Genomic DNA, 16629 nt, shown 5'->3' with positions numbered 1-16629 from the left:
CTGGAGTACTGCATCCAGTTCTGTGCGCCCCACTTCAGGAGGGATGTGGACAACATTGAGAGGGTCCAGAGGAGGGCCACCCGCATGATCCAGGGACAACAGGGCAGACCCTACAATGAGAGACTGTGGGACCTGAACCTGTTCAGCCTTCACAAGAGAAGGCTAAGGGGGAACCTGGTGACCATATATAAACTTACTGGGGGGGCCAGAAGGGTTTGGGAGAGACCTTGTTTCCCCTAGCGCCCCCGGCATAACAAGGAATAATGGTCACAAGTTGCTGGAGAGTAGGTTTAGATTAGACATCCATAAGAACTACTTCACAGTTAAGGCAGCTAGGATCTGGAACCAACTTCCAAGGGAAGCGGTGCTGGCTCCTACCCTAGGGGTCTTTAAGAGGAGGCTTGATGCCTACCTGGCTGGAGTAATTTGAGCCCAGTTTTTCTCCTGCTCAGGCAGGGGGTTGGACTTGAAGATCTACAAGGTCCCCTTCAACCCTATTTTTTGATTCTACGATTCAGTATGTATCTTTCATTTAAAGATGAGGGTCTGACATATGTGCATCTTGGATGAGGGAATACTGTACATTTAATTGTAAAATACTTTTGAATGCTTTTAATAGTTCTAATGACCTAATGAAACAATTTTCAGCACTAAAATTTACACTACTGTTTCTACATCTTTCATAACTTACACTTGTGTTTTCAGTAGATATCATAGCTATTGCCTCCAGAGCCACAAGCTGCAAAGCTTCATTGATGGGGCATAAATGTTCATCCTACTTATCCTTGTAGGAATTTGTTTAACAAAAAGAAACTTTTTTAAAGCGTTATTTTTTTAGTTGTCACAAGATAGAACATTTCTTTTGGGAAATGAAGGAGAAAACAAAAAAAGCACCCATTGCAATTCACCACTATATGACAATTTTGTAGGACTGAAACAGTAAATGTGTTAAACTGAGTACCCTATTAAATGAGGGCAGCTTAGACCCAAGAAATTGTTTTTTCACAGGCAAAAATTTTTCTCCCACATAACTGAGTTTTTGCACACACTATCGGTCTGTACATACTTAGACTCTGCTCTTGTGTCAGAACAAACACATTAATTTAAAATATCATTTGTGAACTCGCAGAATATAATTAAGATTAACATTTTAACCTCCTTTCTCTATACACTGCAGACATATGCTATTTTCTTGCTAAAAGATTCTGACAGATACAAGTCTCTCGTACTCTACCTCTTGCAATCCAAAACAGAGCAACAAGCTCACAAAAAACTGTATTAGCGAGGAGGCAAAAGGTATTTTTTTTAAATGACTAGCATCTTCATAGAGGATCCATCTGTCACAGACTTCAGCCTGACATAAGGAAATGGACAGACACAGCATGTATAGAGTTATAAAAATTGAGGGATACATAACAGTGTTCTAGAGCTACAAATCAGCCTGAACCATATAAAAATTACCTGAGCGAAACAGAAATAACTCTGAAGTGCTTCACAGTAGTACTTTGCCTGGAGGGCAGTTGTATATTTGTACACTACTGAAACATTATAAATTAAAAGCACTTGCAATTTTGAAGCTCTCTCTCATTTAGTTAGCCCACAAATGTGCATATCTACCCCGTCTTCTGTCTTTATATAGCCAACAAAGTGAGCTAGCAACTACAGACTTGATCCAAAGCTCACTGATGTCAGTGAGAGTCTTTCCATTGATTTAAATGGACTCTGAATCAAGTCCTAGAAACCCAAATTTAAATCTTAATATTGTTGAAACAGGTATAAAACACTTACAATAATCAAGGGGTATTCTGTACAGAATAAAACAAGTAAGGATTAAACTTCCTGTTTCATCTTGTTTTATGTAGATGCTTAATAGACTGTGAGCAACTCTGTAGGTCTTCAGTGAACCAATCATATCACACAGTGATTACACAACATTATCTCCCGAGGGAATGAACAAATGAATTTCAGAGCTATCTTGATACTTCTGTTTACTTCATTAAGCAGTTTGCCATAAGGCTGGGTGGTGTGTATTTTGTGCAAGATCCAACTTCCCAAGTGTCACTTGCATTAAACATGAAACGTTGGATACCTGTCTGACACTCCTATATAATAGTTCCTGAACTTCAAACAGAAAAGGCTTTATGTTGGGCCCAGTGAATAGAGGCCTTTGAAAATGCAAAAATTTCTTGTTCCTCTCTTTGGTTTAAGGAAACTTAGCTGGAAGTTTCCAAAAGTGGCCTCTAAAGAAGCCAGCCTTAAGACACGTGAAAAATTCAAGGGACTTGTATAAATTTTAATCAAAGCTTCAAGATGGATTATTTTTGTGTGATACAAAAGTAGTAAGAACTAGGAAGAGAAGATGTCAGGTCTTCTGACTCATACTCCAGTGCCACAGAGCAGGGGTTTTCAACCCTTTTTAATAAGTGTACCCAAGGGGTGGGGAAGGAGGGTGGCAAGTGGCCGGATGCCAAGCAGGCGGGGGAAGGTGGTGAGCAGCTGGACACCGAATAGTGGGGGGAAGAGGGTGGCGACTGGCCGGATGCTAAGCAGTGCGGAGGAGCCGGACCTGGAGCAGAGGCATGGTGAGTGGTGGAGCAGCAGCAGCACAGGATCTGTGTAACCTTGCTCTCGCCCCACCCTAGCCCTGCACCTGTGAGGCAGTGGCACGGGGTGGCAGTGCTTTGTCCCCGCCTGCCCCCACGTACCCTTTGGGACCTTTCAACGTACCCCCAGTTGACAACCCCTACCATAGAGCGTGCTGGCTGCTTCTACTGAAATGTAACAAAAGCACTGCAAACAGAAGGGTCCATTCTTTTCACTCTTCACTCCCTGAACTCAGCATCAACTCCAACTACATGCAATGCTTTCCGTTTCATTTAAATACAAAACGATGGCTGTTTTTCTTTCTTTTTTGTTATTAAGGATCCTATAGATAATTATTATGCTATTTTAAACACTGTTATTAATATATAAAAAATAGGGGTGCACTGATGGAGATTTCTGGGGCCAATACCAATAGCCGATATTTAAGGAGGCATATTGGCTGATACCAATCTGATTTCCAATACGGCTCCCTCCAGCTGGTAAGTCTGGTGTGGTTGAAAGGGAGGGGGAGAAGGAAGGGGTGTGGCGGGGGGCAGATCAATGCCCCTCGTAGTAAGGGAGGGGGCAGGGGGATGGCCAGAGCCGAGGCTCATGGGGGGGGGGGGGAGGTGAGTCCTGCCATTGCTTGCACCCCTGGAGGACATGGGGGGTGCTCCCCGGATCTGCATGGGGAGGGGTGGGGTAGGCTGTAGCCGGGGCTCTCTGGGGCTCTTCCAAGTGGGGGCTGGGCTCAGAGCGGGCGCTGGTGGCACTGGAAGGATGCTTCATCCACCCCAAATTTCACCCCCACTCAGCTTCCAGTGCCACCACCACCAGCCACAGCCCCAGCTCAATGCCTCACCTCCATCTGTGCACTGGGAAGAGCCAGGGCTGCACCAGGCGGCTAGCAGCAGCGGTGCAGGGAGCAGAGGAGCAGCAAAATTTGGGATGGATACACCATCCTCAGAGCCGCCAGCGCCCACTCCAAGCTCAGCTCCTGCCTAGAAGAGCCCTATGCAGCCTGCCCTGCCTCGTACAGATCCAAGGGGCACATGCGCCCCCCCCATGCCCTCCCAGGGTGCAGGCAGTGGCGGGAGCCACCTCCCCCCCATAAGCTGCAGCTTTGCCCCGCGCCAACCCCACCCAACCCTGCTCCTGACCCTGACCCTTCCCTCACTACGGGGGACGTTGATCTGTTCCCCCCCGACACCCCTTCCCCTTCCACCATAACAGATTTACCAGCTAGAGTCAGCTATCCAGGCTGCCAGGCTCTGCTCCTTGCTGCCTGTGTGCTATACTGCAGCTACAGCTGTATGCAAGACAGGCATATATCGGCCAAATTATCAGCCCTATTAGGCCAATATCTGATACAGCCAGTTTTCTTTATATCAGTACCTATCTGATACCGGACCGATATATCGATGCACCTCAGGTTAAAAAAAAATACTGTTTGTTAGTACTTAGAGCAAGTACTAACAAAATTGCAAAAGTGAAGAAAAGTACATGAGGTGAGAGCACAAGCTAGATTGTAATCTCAGGTTAGTGGACAGAGATAGTTTGTCCTATTAGTCTGAAGTCAGACAGAAAGCAAGACAGAGGTATACCTTTAGTGAGCCACAGCTCAGGAGCTCATGAAAACTTATGCATCTCTGCTTCAGTTGTCTATAAGGTGCACCTCTAACCTGCCTTCAGTTTAGTGGATTCACATTGCTGTAAAACTCAAATCTTCAAATAAGTTACTCCTTATTTAAATTGATTTAAATAATATCAAACTGGCCTATACTGGTCCAGACCAGTAGTGCTCAACCTTCAGGCTCCATGGGCTGGATGAGTGCTGAAGAGCCAGTCTATGGGCTGGATCCCATGGGCTGGTCAGTTCACAGCCTGGATCCTGCACAAGGTCAGTACGTAGGGTCAGTGCATGGGTGCAATCAACCACACTGGCCCAACTCTAAGTTCTGGATCCAGCTATGGAGCAGTCCTGCATACCAGCCTGGCCCCAGTCACTGGGCTGTGCCATCCAACTCAGTGGGCTCCCCACAGATCTGGAAATTTGCCAATAGGGCCAGGGGAGCAGCGACAGCATGAACTGCTACAGATCTGGAAGCCACATAATTGATGCCATCACTACCCTGCTTCCAAATTTTCCAGCCTATGGAGAACCCTGTAGTTGAATGACAGCTCTGCAGCCCAGGAGTTGAGCACCAGTGGTTTAGACTGGCCCCGTAGGGCAGATTAGTGGCGCAGCATCAGTCTATGGATGAATCCAGTCCACAGGCCCAATCTGGTGCATGGAGCTGACCCACCTGGGGTTGATCTAGTGCACAGGGCTGACCCTACATCCCAGAACCAGCCTCTATACCAGATCACACTCACAGCCCCCATCCCACACATTTGGCTCACAGGGCTTAGAAATTTGGCAGTGGGGGAGCAGTAGCAGTGCAGAACCTCAAACTCTTTGCATATGATGACACTAAAGGAAAGTTCTTTTCCCCTGTTACCTCATTATTAATTTGAAATGCAGGTGGCTGATTTGAAACTCAAATTTAGCCTGATTTCATCTGTTTCACAGACATATACAGTCATGACACAAGATGCTGCATGTTGCACAACAATGGAAGCAACAAATGAGGCTAAGTTGCACAGAGTTGGTATTTATTTAATATGCAAAAGAAGTGCTAACTTAATAATGAAAGCAAGAAAGAAGGATTTTACCAGGAAAACCAACAAGCGACATTGAAGATGGGTTGTTTACCACTTTATATGAATGAAAAATGGTCTGGATGAAGTTTCTCACATTTGAGGGAGGAACGACTGTCTTGTGGATAAGTCGTAAGAGAGTCAAGAATGCAGAGTTCTACTCTTGTAGTCTGACCTCAGGCAATCTGTGTAATCACTGCCTGCCTCAGTTCTCCTTCTGTAAATAATGCTTCCCTACTTCAAAAGGGTAGTAGGAAGTTGAATTCCTCATTTGTGAGGTGCTCAGGCACTACTCTGATAAACATCCATAAACATGCTACACTTGCAGGTTTTAGTTATAAATATACCAATGACTGGCTAAAATACAAACTTACTTCAGGATGTGGTTATCTTGGGAAATGTTAATTGGTTAGCTAGTGCAATTATTTACATGCAGAACAGAGAGACCAGACAGACATTTATTGATCTACATAAAATTGCATGGTTAACTTTGAAAAAACCTAGATCTAGCCAAGTTATTTGGCATTTTACCGAAGTCCCCTTTAAAATTACGCTTGTGTAACCAGCAACACCATTTTCTCAGTGGTGGCTGACACTTCTTCTGGCTCCTAATCATGTATGTCCCACAATGCTCCCACAAGAAAGAGATGAGAAGCACTAACTAGGAAGAAGGGTGTTTATGGCCCTGGAGCTACCACATTGTTCCTCATACTAAAGGAAAAAAGATATGCCAGATGACCAGTTTGAGCCTTTCCTTTCTACCATTTGTTCATGAGGCAAGAGCACAGGTAACCACAACACAATAGATGCTGCTGACCACCTAGGGCCAAACCACTTCCTTTTACAGCTGCTTGTTGAATCAGACAACCAAATGGTAGAGGGATTATAAACGTAGGGTCATGCAAGGACCGTGCAGAGAAGGCTACTACTTCTCAGCTAATGAAGGCCAAGAGCCAGCTGGATTCAACTGCCAAAATGGACACTGCATACAAAAATGAGATGGATTTGCTCATGTTAATCCCTCTTCATCTAAATAGTACCAAGTTCCTCTCCCTCACTGCCTTCAGTCTCATTAGCCAACCTCTTTGCTCCTCCAGTTCTCCTCCTCGAAAGCCCTGATCTTTAGGGCTATCCACATAGCTACTCTTGTGCCTCACATTTCAATGCTACCTCAATTTTTCTAGTGCAGGACTATGGGACAGAGGAAAATTCACAAGCTGCTTCTTGCCTGCATTCTCACATAATTGGAGGTCAATGGTAATATTCAGTTATCTGACTATCACATCTTTGATGCAAATATAACAGACCTATGAACTACTGATTCTGTATGTCTCAACCACATTTTGACCATCTGCTCTACAAGTGCATGGGAAGATTGTGTCAGCCTAAATTTCTGCATAGTAGCTGCCGGTCTGACAACTCCAGTCAGCAGCCTGTTCAGTCAGATCCAGAATGTGCAATCGAGATTGCAAAAAAAGTGGGTGTAAATCAGACGTTCTGAGTTTTCTTAGCATGCACCTCTGCCTTTGTCATCTAGAGCAGTGGTCTCCAAAGAGATGTGGGAAGAAAATATTAGAACTTCTATTTATATGTATATTTACATAAATATACATATACTGGGGGTGCGTGCTCAAAAATTTTTTACTGATGGGGTGCGCAATCAAAAAAGTTTGGAGACCACTGATCTAGAGGCCAAGACATTAAGCCCCAAAGTCTGAAAGATTGAATGCAGGCAGAGCTAAAACACGAGGAACATAGGCTGAGCCCATCCCTTCCTTGTACCTACAGGCGATATCATTGCAGGAGGAAATGGTGATGAAGCCATGACTCCTTCTTGAAGATGCTGAGCTGGGGCAGAGCTGAGGTCATTGCTCAAAGTGTTTGACTTCCTAATGCCTGAAGAAGTTCGGCTCAGCTGCTGTACGGAAGAAAGCTGAAGTGGCCCAGTGGCCCAGTAATCACTATCCATCAAAGCCTTCTACTTGAACCCTGTGGGAGTGCATCCCCTTCCCCATCTTCCCTGACAGGACTGTTCTGTTCACCCAGATCTGGAATTGCAGGGCATTTAGAATGGAGTTCAGTCCCAGTGATTGGGAAATGATGCTAACTAGAGCCACAGAGATTAACGACAACCACACATGGCACTTTCCCACCATGTTTTTCCTCAAGAAAATGTTGTTTCCAGAACTCCAGCATTATAGGGCTTTATAAAACCTTAAGGTTATATGAAACAATGCAGTAGCTACTTCAGCATTTTAATGCAACTGGTCTTTACCATGACCACACTGTTCTGATTCTCTAGAACAATGCTACAGATCTATACTGCATGTGCACTTTTGGAGTGGGATATACAGTTTTCCTCACAACTGTATTCATCTGTGTTCTGTACTTTTGATGTACAGAATAGAAAGAAATACCTTCCTGCTCTCTGAGTTTTAGAAACTGTCAGTTCACAGCATGAGGGTTCATCTTGTAGGACTAACTGAATATTATAGGTAGCATAGAAAAAATTAAACATTGCTCTGGTGACAAGAGACACATTCTTTGTGAGCAGCTTGGGCAATAATTGTATTTCTTGCAGACAGAGCCTAATCAGCTGCTACAACTCAGTGTACATATAGTTTTCAGAACAACCTATAAAGGTGTTTCCTGTTTTTCAGCAGAGTAAGAAAAAAAAACCCTATCACAATCAGATTATGTGCCCAACCCTTTTTGTGGTGAAACATAAGAGGAATCCCTGGCACACTAGATAATAGTAACTCAATGCTTCAAAAAGCAATTGTTCACAAAAAAAGACACATAAAAAGCAAACTGCTGAGGGATGATGTAAATAGTCATAATCCTAAATATATTACAGTAGCCTTGTTAATGCTTATCTCCCTTCATTAACTATTTGTTCCCTTGAGGAAGCTGGTTATGGACTTGTTCAGTAACGCTGGACTTCCACACCATGTTTTCCACACCAGTGAGAATGACCGGCTTATGAGAAGGTAGTGCTTTACACATCAGGAAGGAAAGAGATTACTGCTATGGTAAATATCCTCCCATTTCCTTTAAGGTCTGCTCCCTGAGCATTGCATAAAGCTGTGCAGCTATGGGAGCTTGTGTATGTGACCCACGCACAAGCTGTTTTAACCAAATCCTGATTAGAGTAGTACGTAGAAGAGCCAGCTCTCACCTGCCACTCATATCAATAGCTCCATGGTCCAACCATCTTTCAGAAAAAGCTATGCAAGTGTTAACAGTCACCTGCACTCTCTGAGGCTGTGAATCCTGCAGGTTTTTTTCCTACTGGCAAAGAGAGAATATTGCATGCCCATGAGCAGTAAAAACCAGCTACCAGCTCCAGACAACAGGGGCAAACTTTACATGCTCTAGAAGCCAGACAAAAAAGCAGCTCACGCTAAGCCTTGTTCTATCCTACCCACTAAATACAGACATGTGACAGCTGCCACCTGTCTGCTCTCAATGTAGAATTTTAACACCAAGGAGTCCGTTTCCTTCCTAAAAGACAGTTCAGTTTGTGTCTTACACAGATAAGCAGGTCTTGCCCAGAAAGTACTCCCAGGGGAGTCATGTCATTACTAATGTCACATTTAGCATTTACGTTCCAGGATAGATGCCACAGCATGGGTACTGCTTGTAGCTATGCAGTTTCTGGCAATCGCCAAAAGAAAGTCGTTGGGTTTTTCAATTTAAGTTTGAGGGTGTCTGCTGTTTGCTAAAAACAAATGCTAAATAAGTGCTTCTCCCTACTTCAGGCTGGGAAGGGCACCTTCCTCCTGCAACAGAGAAGGGTCAAATAAGATTCTTTTAAGGATGCCATGAGTGCTGAACAATATTAGCACTTTTAGGAATGCAAACACCTACACTTGATTCACAAGATAAACCCAAAAATTTCAAATAGGAATCCATGCTGTTAAAAGCGTTCTGACCCCGCTGTGAGCTTTCTGAGTTCTTTGCAACAAAAGAACTGATCTATTATTTTTCGGTAGTAAAAAAAAAAATAGTGAAAAGAAAGACAGCATTTTCTGAGGAGTGTTATTAGTCTAGAAAGGTTGAGAACCACTGACTGGCCTAGGCTGTTTTCATTTCTGGGTGCCCTTGGGCAGAGCCCTGTGCTCCCATTCAGCCTCATCAGCTTTGATGGAGTGCTACAGAGGGGCCCACACTTAAGAAGCCAGTGTCAGGTTCAATACCTTAGATGGTAAGTTCCTTGGGGCAAGAAAGGGATGGGGCTGAGCACAGGGCCAACAAATCTGTTACTAACAACAAGACCAACAAAGGAAAACAAACAAAAATAATGAAGTGAAAGTTGCAAACAACTATAATACATAGGATTAGTAACAATGCAAGTTACTTGAACATTTTTCTTTATGAAAAAGAGAGTGAGTTTGCTGGATGCCTGTGAAAGGAAGCCATTTAGTATTTCTTTGCCAAACATCAGCCAGAGAGTGTTGCTTTAACTCTGCTAAAAGCAGAAACTATATGTATATTATGGAATTGTACAATGGAAACTATTATAAATATTGGGGCACCCCAAAGATTGACTTCCGTCAGGCAGTTCCTGTGGCTCTCTAGCCAATAAGCACCTATTTTCCCTACACGCTTAAAACAAAAACACTCCATCATCCACTTGTGGGGTTGGAGCTATTTTCACTCCTTCCTTTGAAACAATGTCACTTCCTACAGCTACAGAGAAGAAAGAGAAGGGAACAGAACAGAAGATTTAAGGATGTACACAGAGATTATCATCAAGGTATTCTCTTAAATATTTTAAATAGGTCCCTAATTTTCTGAACCTCATTTAAGATCCACACTAACTAACCTACCAGCCACACAACAAACAATCAAAAAGAAGTCAAGCCTCATGTTATGCATCCTTGCACTCCCCTGAAAAAGATCATTTATCTCTTTGCTGTTGGCCACCATACAGAGAATGAACAGACACTTAGGAGGGTGCTTGAATTCAGGCATTGTTTATAATCTGAAGGGGGCACCATACAGAGAATCATGTACATTCTGATTTTATTTTCAGTAGCAGCATATTTCTCAACAGAATAACAACTTCAATTTGAGAATTACACTGTCCATTTGTCCACCCCTATGAGAAGAAACTAAAGAGAACAATAGTTATTATACACACAAAATGTTTCACGTATAAAAGATATCTAAAAAATACTGCCTGGTTTTTGAGTTACTGGTTTTATTTGTGAATAAAAAATCCAGAATTGTTGCACACTGTTTTTACACAAACATCAGTACAAAGGAACCATTCACTTTCCCAACACTACATGACAGTGATAATGCATGTAGCTCACTGAAAAGGAAATATTAGCACATTTTGACTATTCTACAGCACATTTAGAATATTAGCAATTCCACAGCTTTGTCTCTTGGACTGCATCATACAGCCCTTTAACGATTGCACAACAGCAGGGGCCATTTATTCTAATTTTTTTCAGTTGTAAAAACAGTATGTATAGAAGAGTTACCTGTAATCCACAGCAGCCCACTGCATTCATTATGGAAGCATTATGAATAACCCTGTATGGAATCCCCAGCTTTACTGCACGTAGAACTAGATCGCTGTGTGTTGTGGCCCTGTGATAAGAAGGGAAATGCATTAGACTGAGAAGATTTCAGCAACTGTCACCACCACTGTAGCTTGTTTTGAAAGTAAAATCAAAATGCCTCAAATTAATGTTGTGCTGAGTGCCAAGAGGGCAGCAGTAGCCAGACTGACTTCCCCACAACAATAAATCCCAGAAAAGGGCTTCCACATTTGGTCCTCCAAAACTGAAATTAGAGACAAGCCACAGCATTTCACTGCTCCTTAGCAGCTTTCTCACAAAGTTCAAGCTACAACAGTAGCGCAATTGTTGCTTTTTAAAGTAACTTTTGGCAGCCACTCTAAGAGGAAAGTTCTGTTTGCCCTTTGTCTTTTGCAGGTGCTTGCTGGACATCTGTTGAACAGCAAACTCAGTTTTACTCAGCAGAGAGCAACTCCAGCGTAACTCAAGTGTTCCCTTAATTACTGTGCAACCAGACTTGTTCTGACAGCGTCTGTGAACATGATGGGGGGCAGCACTATACAGTGCATAGAACTTTTTACAGTCCGAAGAGTACTGTTTATTTTCCCATGTAGCAGATATGCATTCATTCACTGGACAAATATTTGGCTGGTAAAATATATTTATAAGAGAGATGGAACATACAAATGAGGGATTATATTTATTCCTGAAGTAAATAGGGGAAATTGCCACTTACACTTACCATAGAACTGTATTTGGTGCATCAATCAAAATGGACCTGTAGTCCTCAGAGCCAGGCAAAACTCATAGCAGAATTGTTGAGAGTTTTGTCCAGATGTAGACCACGAGTACTTTCAGCATCAGAACTGCACTGAAATCTAATCTTGATTGCAAATAGCACACATGCTCACAGGGATGTGCAGGAAGTACCGTGTTTTCCATATTATATGTGAAATCCGAAAATACTCTTAAAAATCTATCAAATCTGAACAATGGCTTCAGCTGCCTCCTTTTCCCCAAGGCACCTCAGACAATACAGCTCATGCCATGGAGGTAAGCAAGGAAAGAAATAGCATCTGGCCAGACTAATTAAACAGGAAGACTGTTTTAGCCATGACCTCCTCTATGGTTTCAGCCTAAACCTAACAGAGCTCCTTCTACCTCTAGCCAAACATTTTCCCATCCCTACTGCCTCTCTCACTTCCATTGTGTGGCATGATCAGGGGTCTCAGATATTGACTCAAATGTGGCAGCTGCTGGCAGGGGTAAGAGGAAGAGCTGTTTGCTAAAAATCAACCTTGTTGCAGCAGATTAAGCCTAAGGGTCTGAATGTTGGGAAGTTTGGAAGTGGCCAGAAATGGGCTCCCATTCTCAGGAGAGCAGCACTAAGATGGTCTGGGCAAAGAACAGCCTTCTCATTAACAGCTGAACTATCCCCTTCCCTTTCTGAAGGGAATTTGAGCACATCTGCTCTGAGAGGCTGACTTGTCTCTCAGATGCAAAGAGAAGAGGACAAGAGCTCTGTAAGACTTTGTGGGTTTGCTAATGATGGATCTGGGGACCAGCTGGCTTTATTTACTGAAATCTGTTCCAGCCAGCATTTACTCCCATTGGACCTCCCCCCCAGGAGGACCACAGCACAGCTGCAAGTGATGTGCTTGAGGACTCTGCTAATTGTAGCAGGAGGCCTGAAGGAGTCAGGCTCTCCACGCCTTTGTCTACAGCAGAGTGGTCCAGCCTATTTGGCCCCATGGGCCCCATGCAGCTCCTCATGGGCTGGATGGTTCTATAATCCAAGGGGTGAACAACACTGCTGTTCACTCCCCACCTTCTCCCACCGCTGATGTGGGTTGCCAGCGATGCCTGAAGTCCCCAAATTTGGTAGTGGGCAAGGGTTGTAGGAGGGAATAGCAGGGCATTCACTACCTGGGTTTTGGAGCCACACCAACAAGGCTGTGGGCTGCAATTTAACCCCTCACAACCCTGTTTACACTAGTCGGACAGCCCAACACTGCCACTTTTCCCATCACTGTTCTGCTATCAGTGCACTTTTACTGGGAGCAGCAACAAGGGGAGCACTAGCATAGACTAAAGGTGGATTTTTGTTTTTTAAAGTCACCATACTGTCTGACAACAAAGCTAAAAGTCATCAGGTCTACTCTAGTATATTTACTATTGCAATTACTGCTACAGAGAGCCACCTGTTTGGGGAAAAAAAGATTTGGATATTTTGAATTCAGCTGCCAGTTGTAGAAAGGGGCTTGACTAGGGTATCCTAGTCTGCAGGGCTACAAGTCCACCTATACCCCTACTACATTTCCTTCAATCATGGGGGCAAATAGACTTGAAAACTCTGAAGTCAAGTTATGGACTTCCCCAGCTTCTCTTCCCATACGGTTTTCAAAAGGACAGGCCGATCTTGCCATCAGCCACTAGAGACCCCCTATGGAACAGGAATACTTGGGATAATTAGCGAGAGGAAGAACTGAAGTAAGCCAGTTACCTTCAAAACACTGTTCTTTGCTGTTAGTGCTCCTAAACTTGCATACACCAACAGTTTGATATATATACAAGAAAGCCTCGTTATTCGCAGTTTCAAATATTTGAGAATGCCAAACCCATATTTTAAATACACTTTAAACACTTACTGGAGCTCCCCGGGAGCTCTGTGGTTACTGCTGCCATGCTCCCGCCACCACGCTCCCGCCATCGCTGCTGGAGCCGTGCCCCCAGCCGCCAAGGGGACTGTGTTTGCGAACGCAGTGCCTTATTCGTGGATTTCGCCATTCGCAGGGGATACAAGAACATATCCCCTGCAAATGGCAAGGGTCGCCTGTAGTGTTATCCTGCTTGTAAGTTGGTCAATTTACATCATAGGCATTATGAGTTTTATATATATTGCAGAAAATCAATCCATATCTTCTTCAGATCGTTTTAATTAGCAGCAACATTTGATACTTGAATAACAAAAAATGTAGACTACCTAATTTCTACATATTCCTTGTTTTTTGCAAAGCTTTCCTGCCCATCCCAAGTGATTTAGCAATGGTTTAGAAGACTAAATATCACCCTAAATTAAAAGGGATTCTCTACATCTTCCCATACTATATATTTCTACACTGCTGCTTAAAGTTAAGCAGTTAAATCTATACTAAGTGCTAAGGCATCTAAATAAGTGCTTTTCAGAAGTATACCAAGAACTTTAGAGTTTAAAACTTGTGACCATGTAATATATGCAATGCCCTGGAACAGGGGTGTCAAACTCACTTGGTCCTGTGGGCCAGATTTGGACAGCAGGGAGCCTCACAAACACATCTCTAGCAGTGGGGCAAGTAGTGCTTCGCTGGCTTAAAGAGTTGTGGGGATTAATTCATCTATCACTTGCCACGCCACTGTCAAAATGTGTCCCCAACAGGGCTCCGTACCTTGAAATTTGTCAGTGGGCCCCACCTCCAAATTTCTAGGCCCTCCAGAAGCCCTGTGAGCCAAATGACACAGCTCTGTGGGCCAAAGCTGGCTTTCAGGCTATATCTCTGAAACTTCTGCTATACAATACAAATATGATTTCTTCAGTTAAATTTTAAGGTCCCAATCCTACAATATGATCCTCATGATAGTCACTTAAGTCAATGGGGCTCTAATATAGGTACTAGGGTCTGTGCGCATGACTCTGGCTACAAACCCAGAAGCTAAAAGCGTCCATTTTCAGACAATATGCAGTAGTTTGAAAGGTAGAATTCCAAGGCATACTAAACTGTAATGAATAAAAACCAAAGTTTTTGTCATTGAAAACATTATTATGGAATTTGAGGAAGCAGGTTAAGATATCTGTTTGCAAGCTCCAACTACATTTTGACACACTGTTAATCTATGGTTTATAGGCGTAAGAGGATACAAGTACTGAACCTAATTTGAAGCCTGATTTTAATATTAATTATATTTTAAGTGTGTATTGACGTTTCTGAATAGGCAGCATCATCTGTAGCTAAGTACTAGTTTAAAAAAAAAATGGCTTAATGTTTCCCTTGGAGCCATATTTACATAAGTTACCTTATTTAGACAGGCATGCACATATTACTCCTCTCTTTTATAAAAAAAAAACACACCCCAAACAGTGTGCTCAGTGATTTAATTTTCCTTGCGTCCTTTAATGTTGTAATATAAATCTTGGATCACCAGCTGGAGACAAAGAGCTGTTCTGTATAGTTTGACATTACAAATTGATGATGCTTGACTGAAAAGGCAGAAGGACATCCTCCTCCTGATAGAAAAAGACTATAGCTACCACTGGGAATGAGTAACGGAAATAAGAGGCTTAATAAACCAAACTAATAAGACATTTATAATGACCCAGATGTCCTTAAAGACTATAATAGATAAAACCAAAAGCATCTGCAACCAACAAGCAGCATTAAATTAGAAAGTAACTGCATATACGCACAGTATATAAATACAAATGGTAATTAAAAAGCACCCTCTCTTACAATGTATGATACATTTCTTGACTATGTAATAACCTAGAATTTCTTCCGTTAGCAGACAATCTGACACTGAATAAGTTTAAGGAGGACAGCTTGAAGAATGATGAGCAATTTTACAAATGCTGCAGGACTACTGAAAGGGTGATGTATGGGCTTGTGGATCTGTATTCTTATCTTATGAGGATGTTTTGCAAACTATTTGGGGGAGAGAACTGCAAAGCAAGACTAATAATGACATGAACAATTTTAACTTTTTTGCATGAAACACAGATGTAGCCAATTATGCAAGTAACTGAACAGCAGATACTTCTACTGTTTCTGAAAATCGTCAGCTTCTTCACTGCAGTGAAGAAATTATAGCTATGCAAAAGTGAGCTCCCATTTATTCAGGAAGGGTAGTAGCCAAATGTCAAAGCCAGAGCAATAAATAAAATATTGCCTCATCTTACCCAAATGGATCACCAACTACAAGAAAAGCAACATCAAATAGATCAGCATCTTTTAAAATGTTATCAGCCTCTTGTTCCACTGTTTCTCGGTCTGCCAGAATCAATTCCCTTCCATAAAACTCCTCCTAAAGGTTGAAATAAAAAACCAAAATTAGACAGTTTCATATGTTTCAGCCTCTGTCTTCTGAAGAGCACAATACTGGCATCCAACCAAACAGACATCAGACATTAGCTGAAACTGCCATGACCTAATTCTTGATATCATGTTGTAATTAACCATTCTTTAAACCATTTTAATTAGTATCCTCTGAGGAAACATTTCAGAATCACACTCCATCTCTGACTCTCCATGATGCAGACCTTATTGTGCATACATATAACATTTGTAGTCAAGTTTCTTTGGGCAGATGTGATATCTTTTATTAAACCAATGAAATAATTGGAATATTTGTTCTTTACAAGCTTTTGGGCACAAACACCCTTGTTCAGGCATGCGGGGAAAGATGTTTGTCCTGAAAGCCTGCAAAGAACAATTTTCCAACTATTTAGTTGGTCTAATAAAAAATATCACATTTACACAAAGAACCTTCCCTGCCTATGTCCTTAGACCAACAGTTACAACTAGCGCCCCCAATAACATTTGTAGCATCTGATCCATCTGATCCTTCCACTACTTACCTTTCAACATAAGCATAATTCCATGGAATCATAGAATCAATGAGTCAGAAGGGACGTAGCCAGATCATCTAGTCCAACCCCCTGCCATGGGCAGGAAGGAGCACTGGGGCCGGCAGGGGTCATAAGACCCCAGCCAGGTGCCTATCCAGTCTCCTCTTGAAGATTTCCAGGGAAGGTGAGAACACCACCTCTCTGGGAAGCCTA

At 42.8% G+C, this 16629-nt stretch overlaps 1 protein-coding gene across 1 annotated transcript in view; it reads right to left on the bottom strand.

Moving 5' to 3' along the window:
* The window catches only part of DPH5 (diphthamide biosynthesis 5), a 35412-nt gene that overhangs the window by 12498 nt on the left and 6285 nt on the right, over positions 1 to 16629 (bottom strand). The window contains 2 exon segments of the mRNA XM_019531014.1: positions 10779 to 10887; positions 15748 to 15872. Of these exon segments, the coding sequence (XP_019386559.1) occupies positions 10779 to 10887; positions 15748 to 15872 (234 nt within the window).

This window comes from Crocodylus porosus, unplaced genomic scaffold (genome assembly GCF_001723895.1).
Source record: "Crocodylus porosus isolate Cpor-Errol unplaced genomic scaffold, CroPor_comp1, whole genome shotgun sequence".
NCBI lineage: Eukaryota > Metazoa > Chordata > Crocodylia > Crocodylidae > Crocodylus > Crocodylus porosus.
This window is presented reverse-complemented; position numbering and strand designations above follow the sequence as displayed.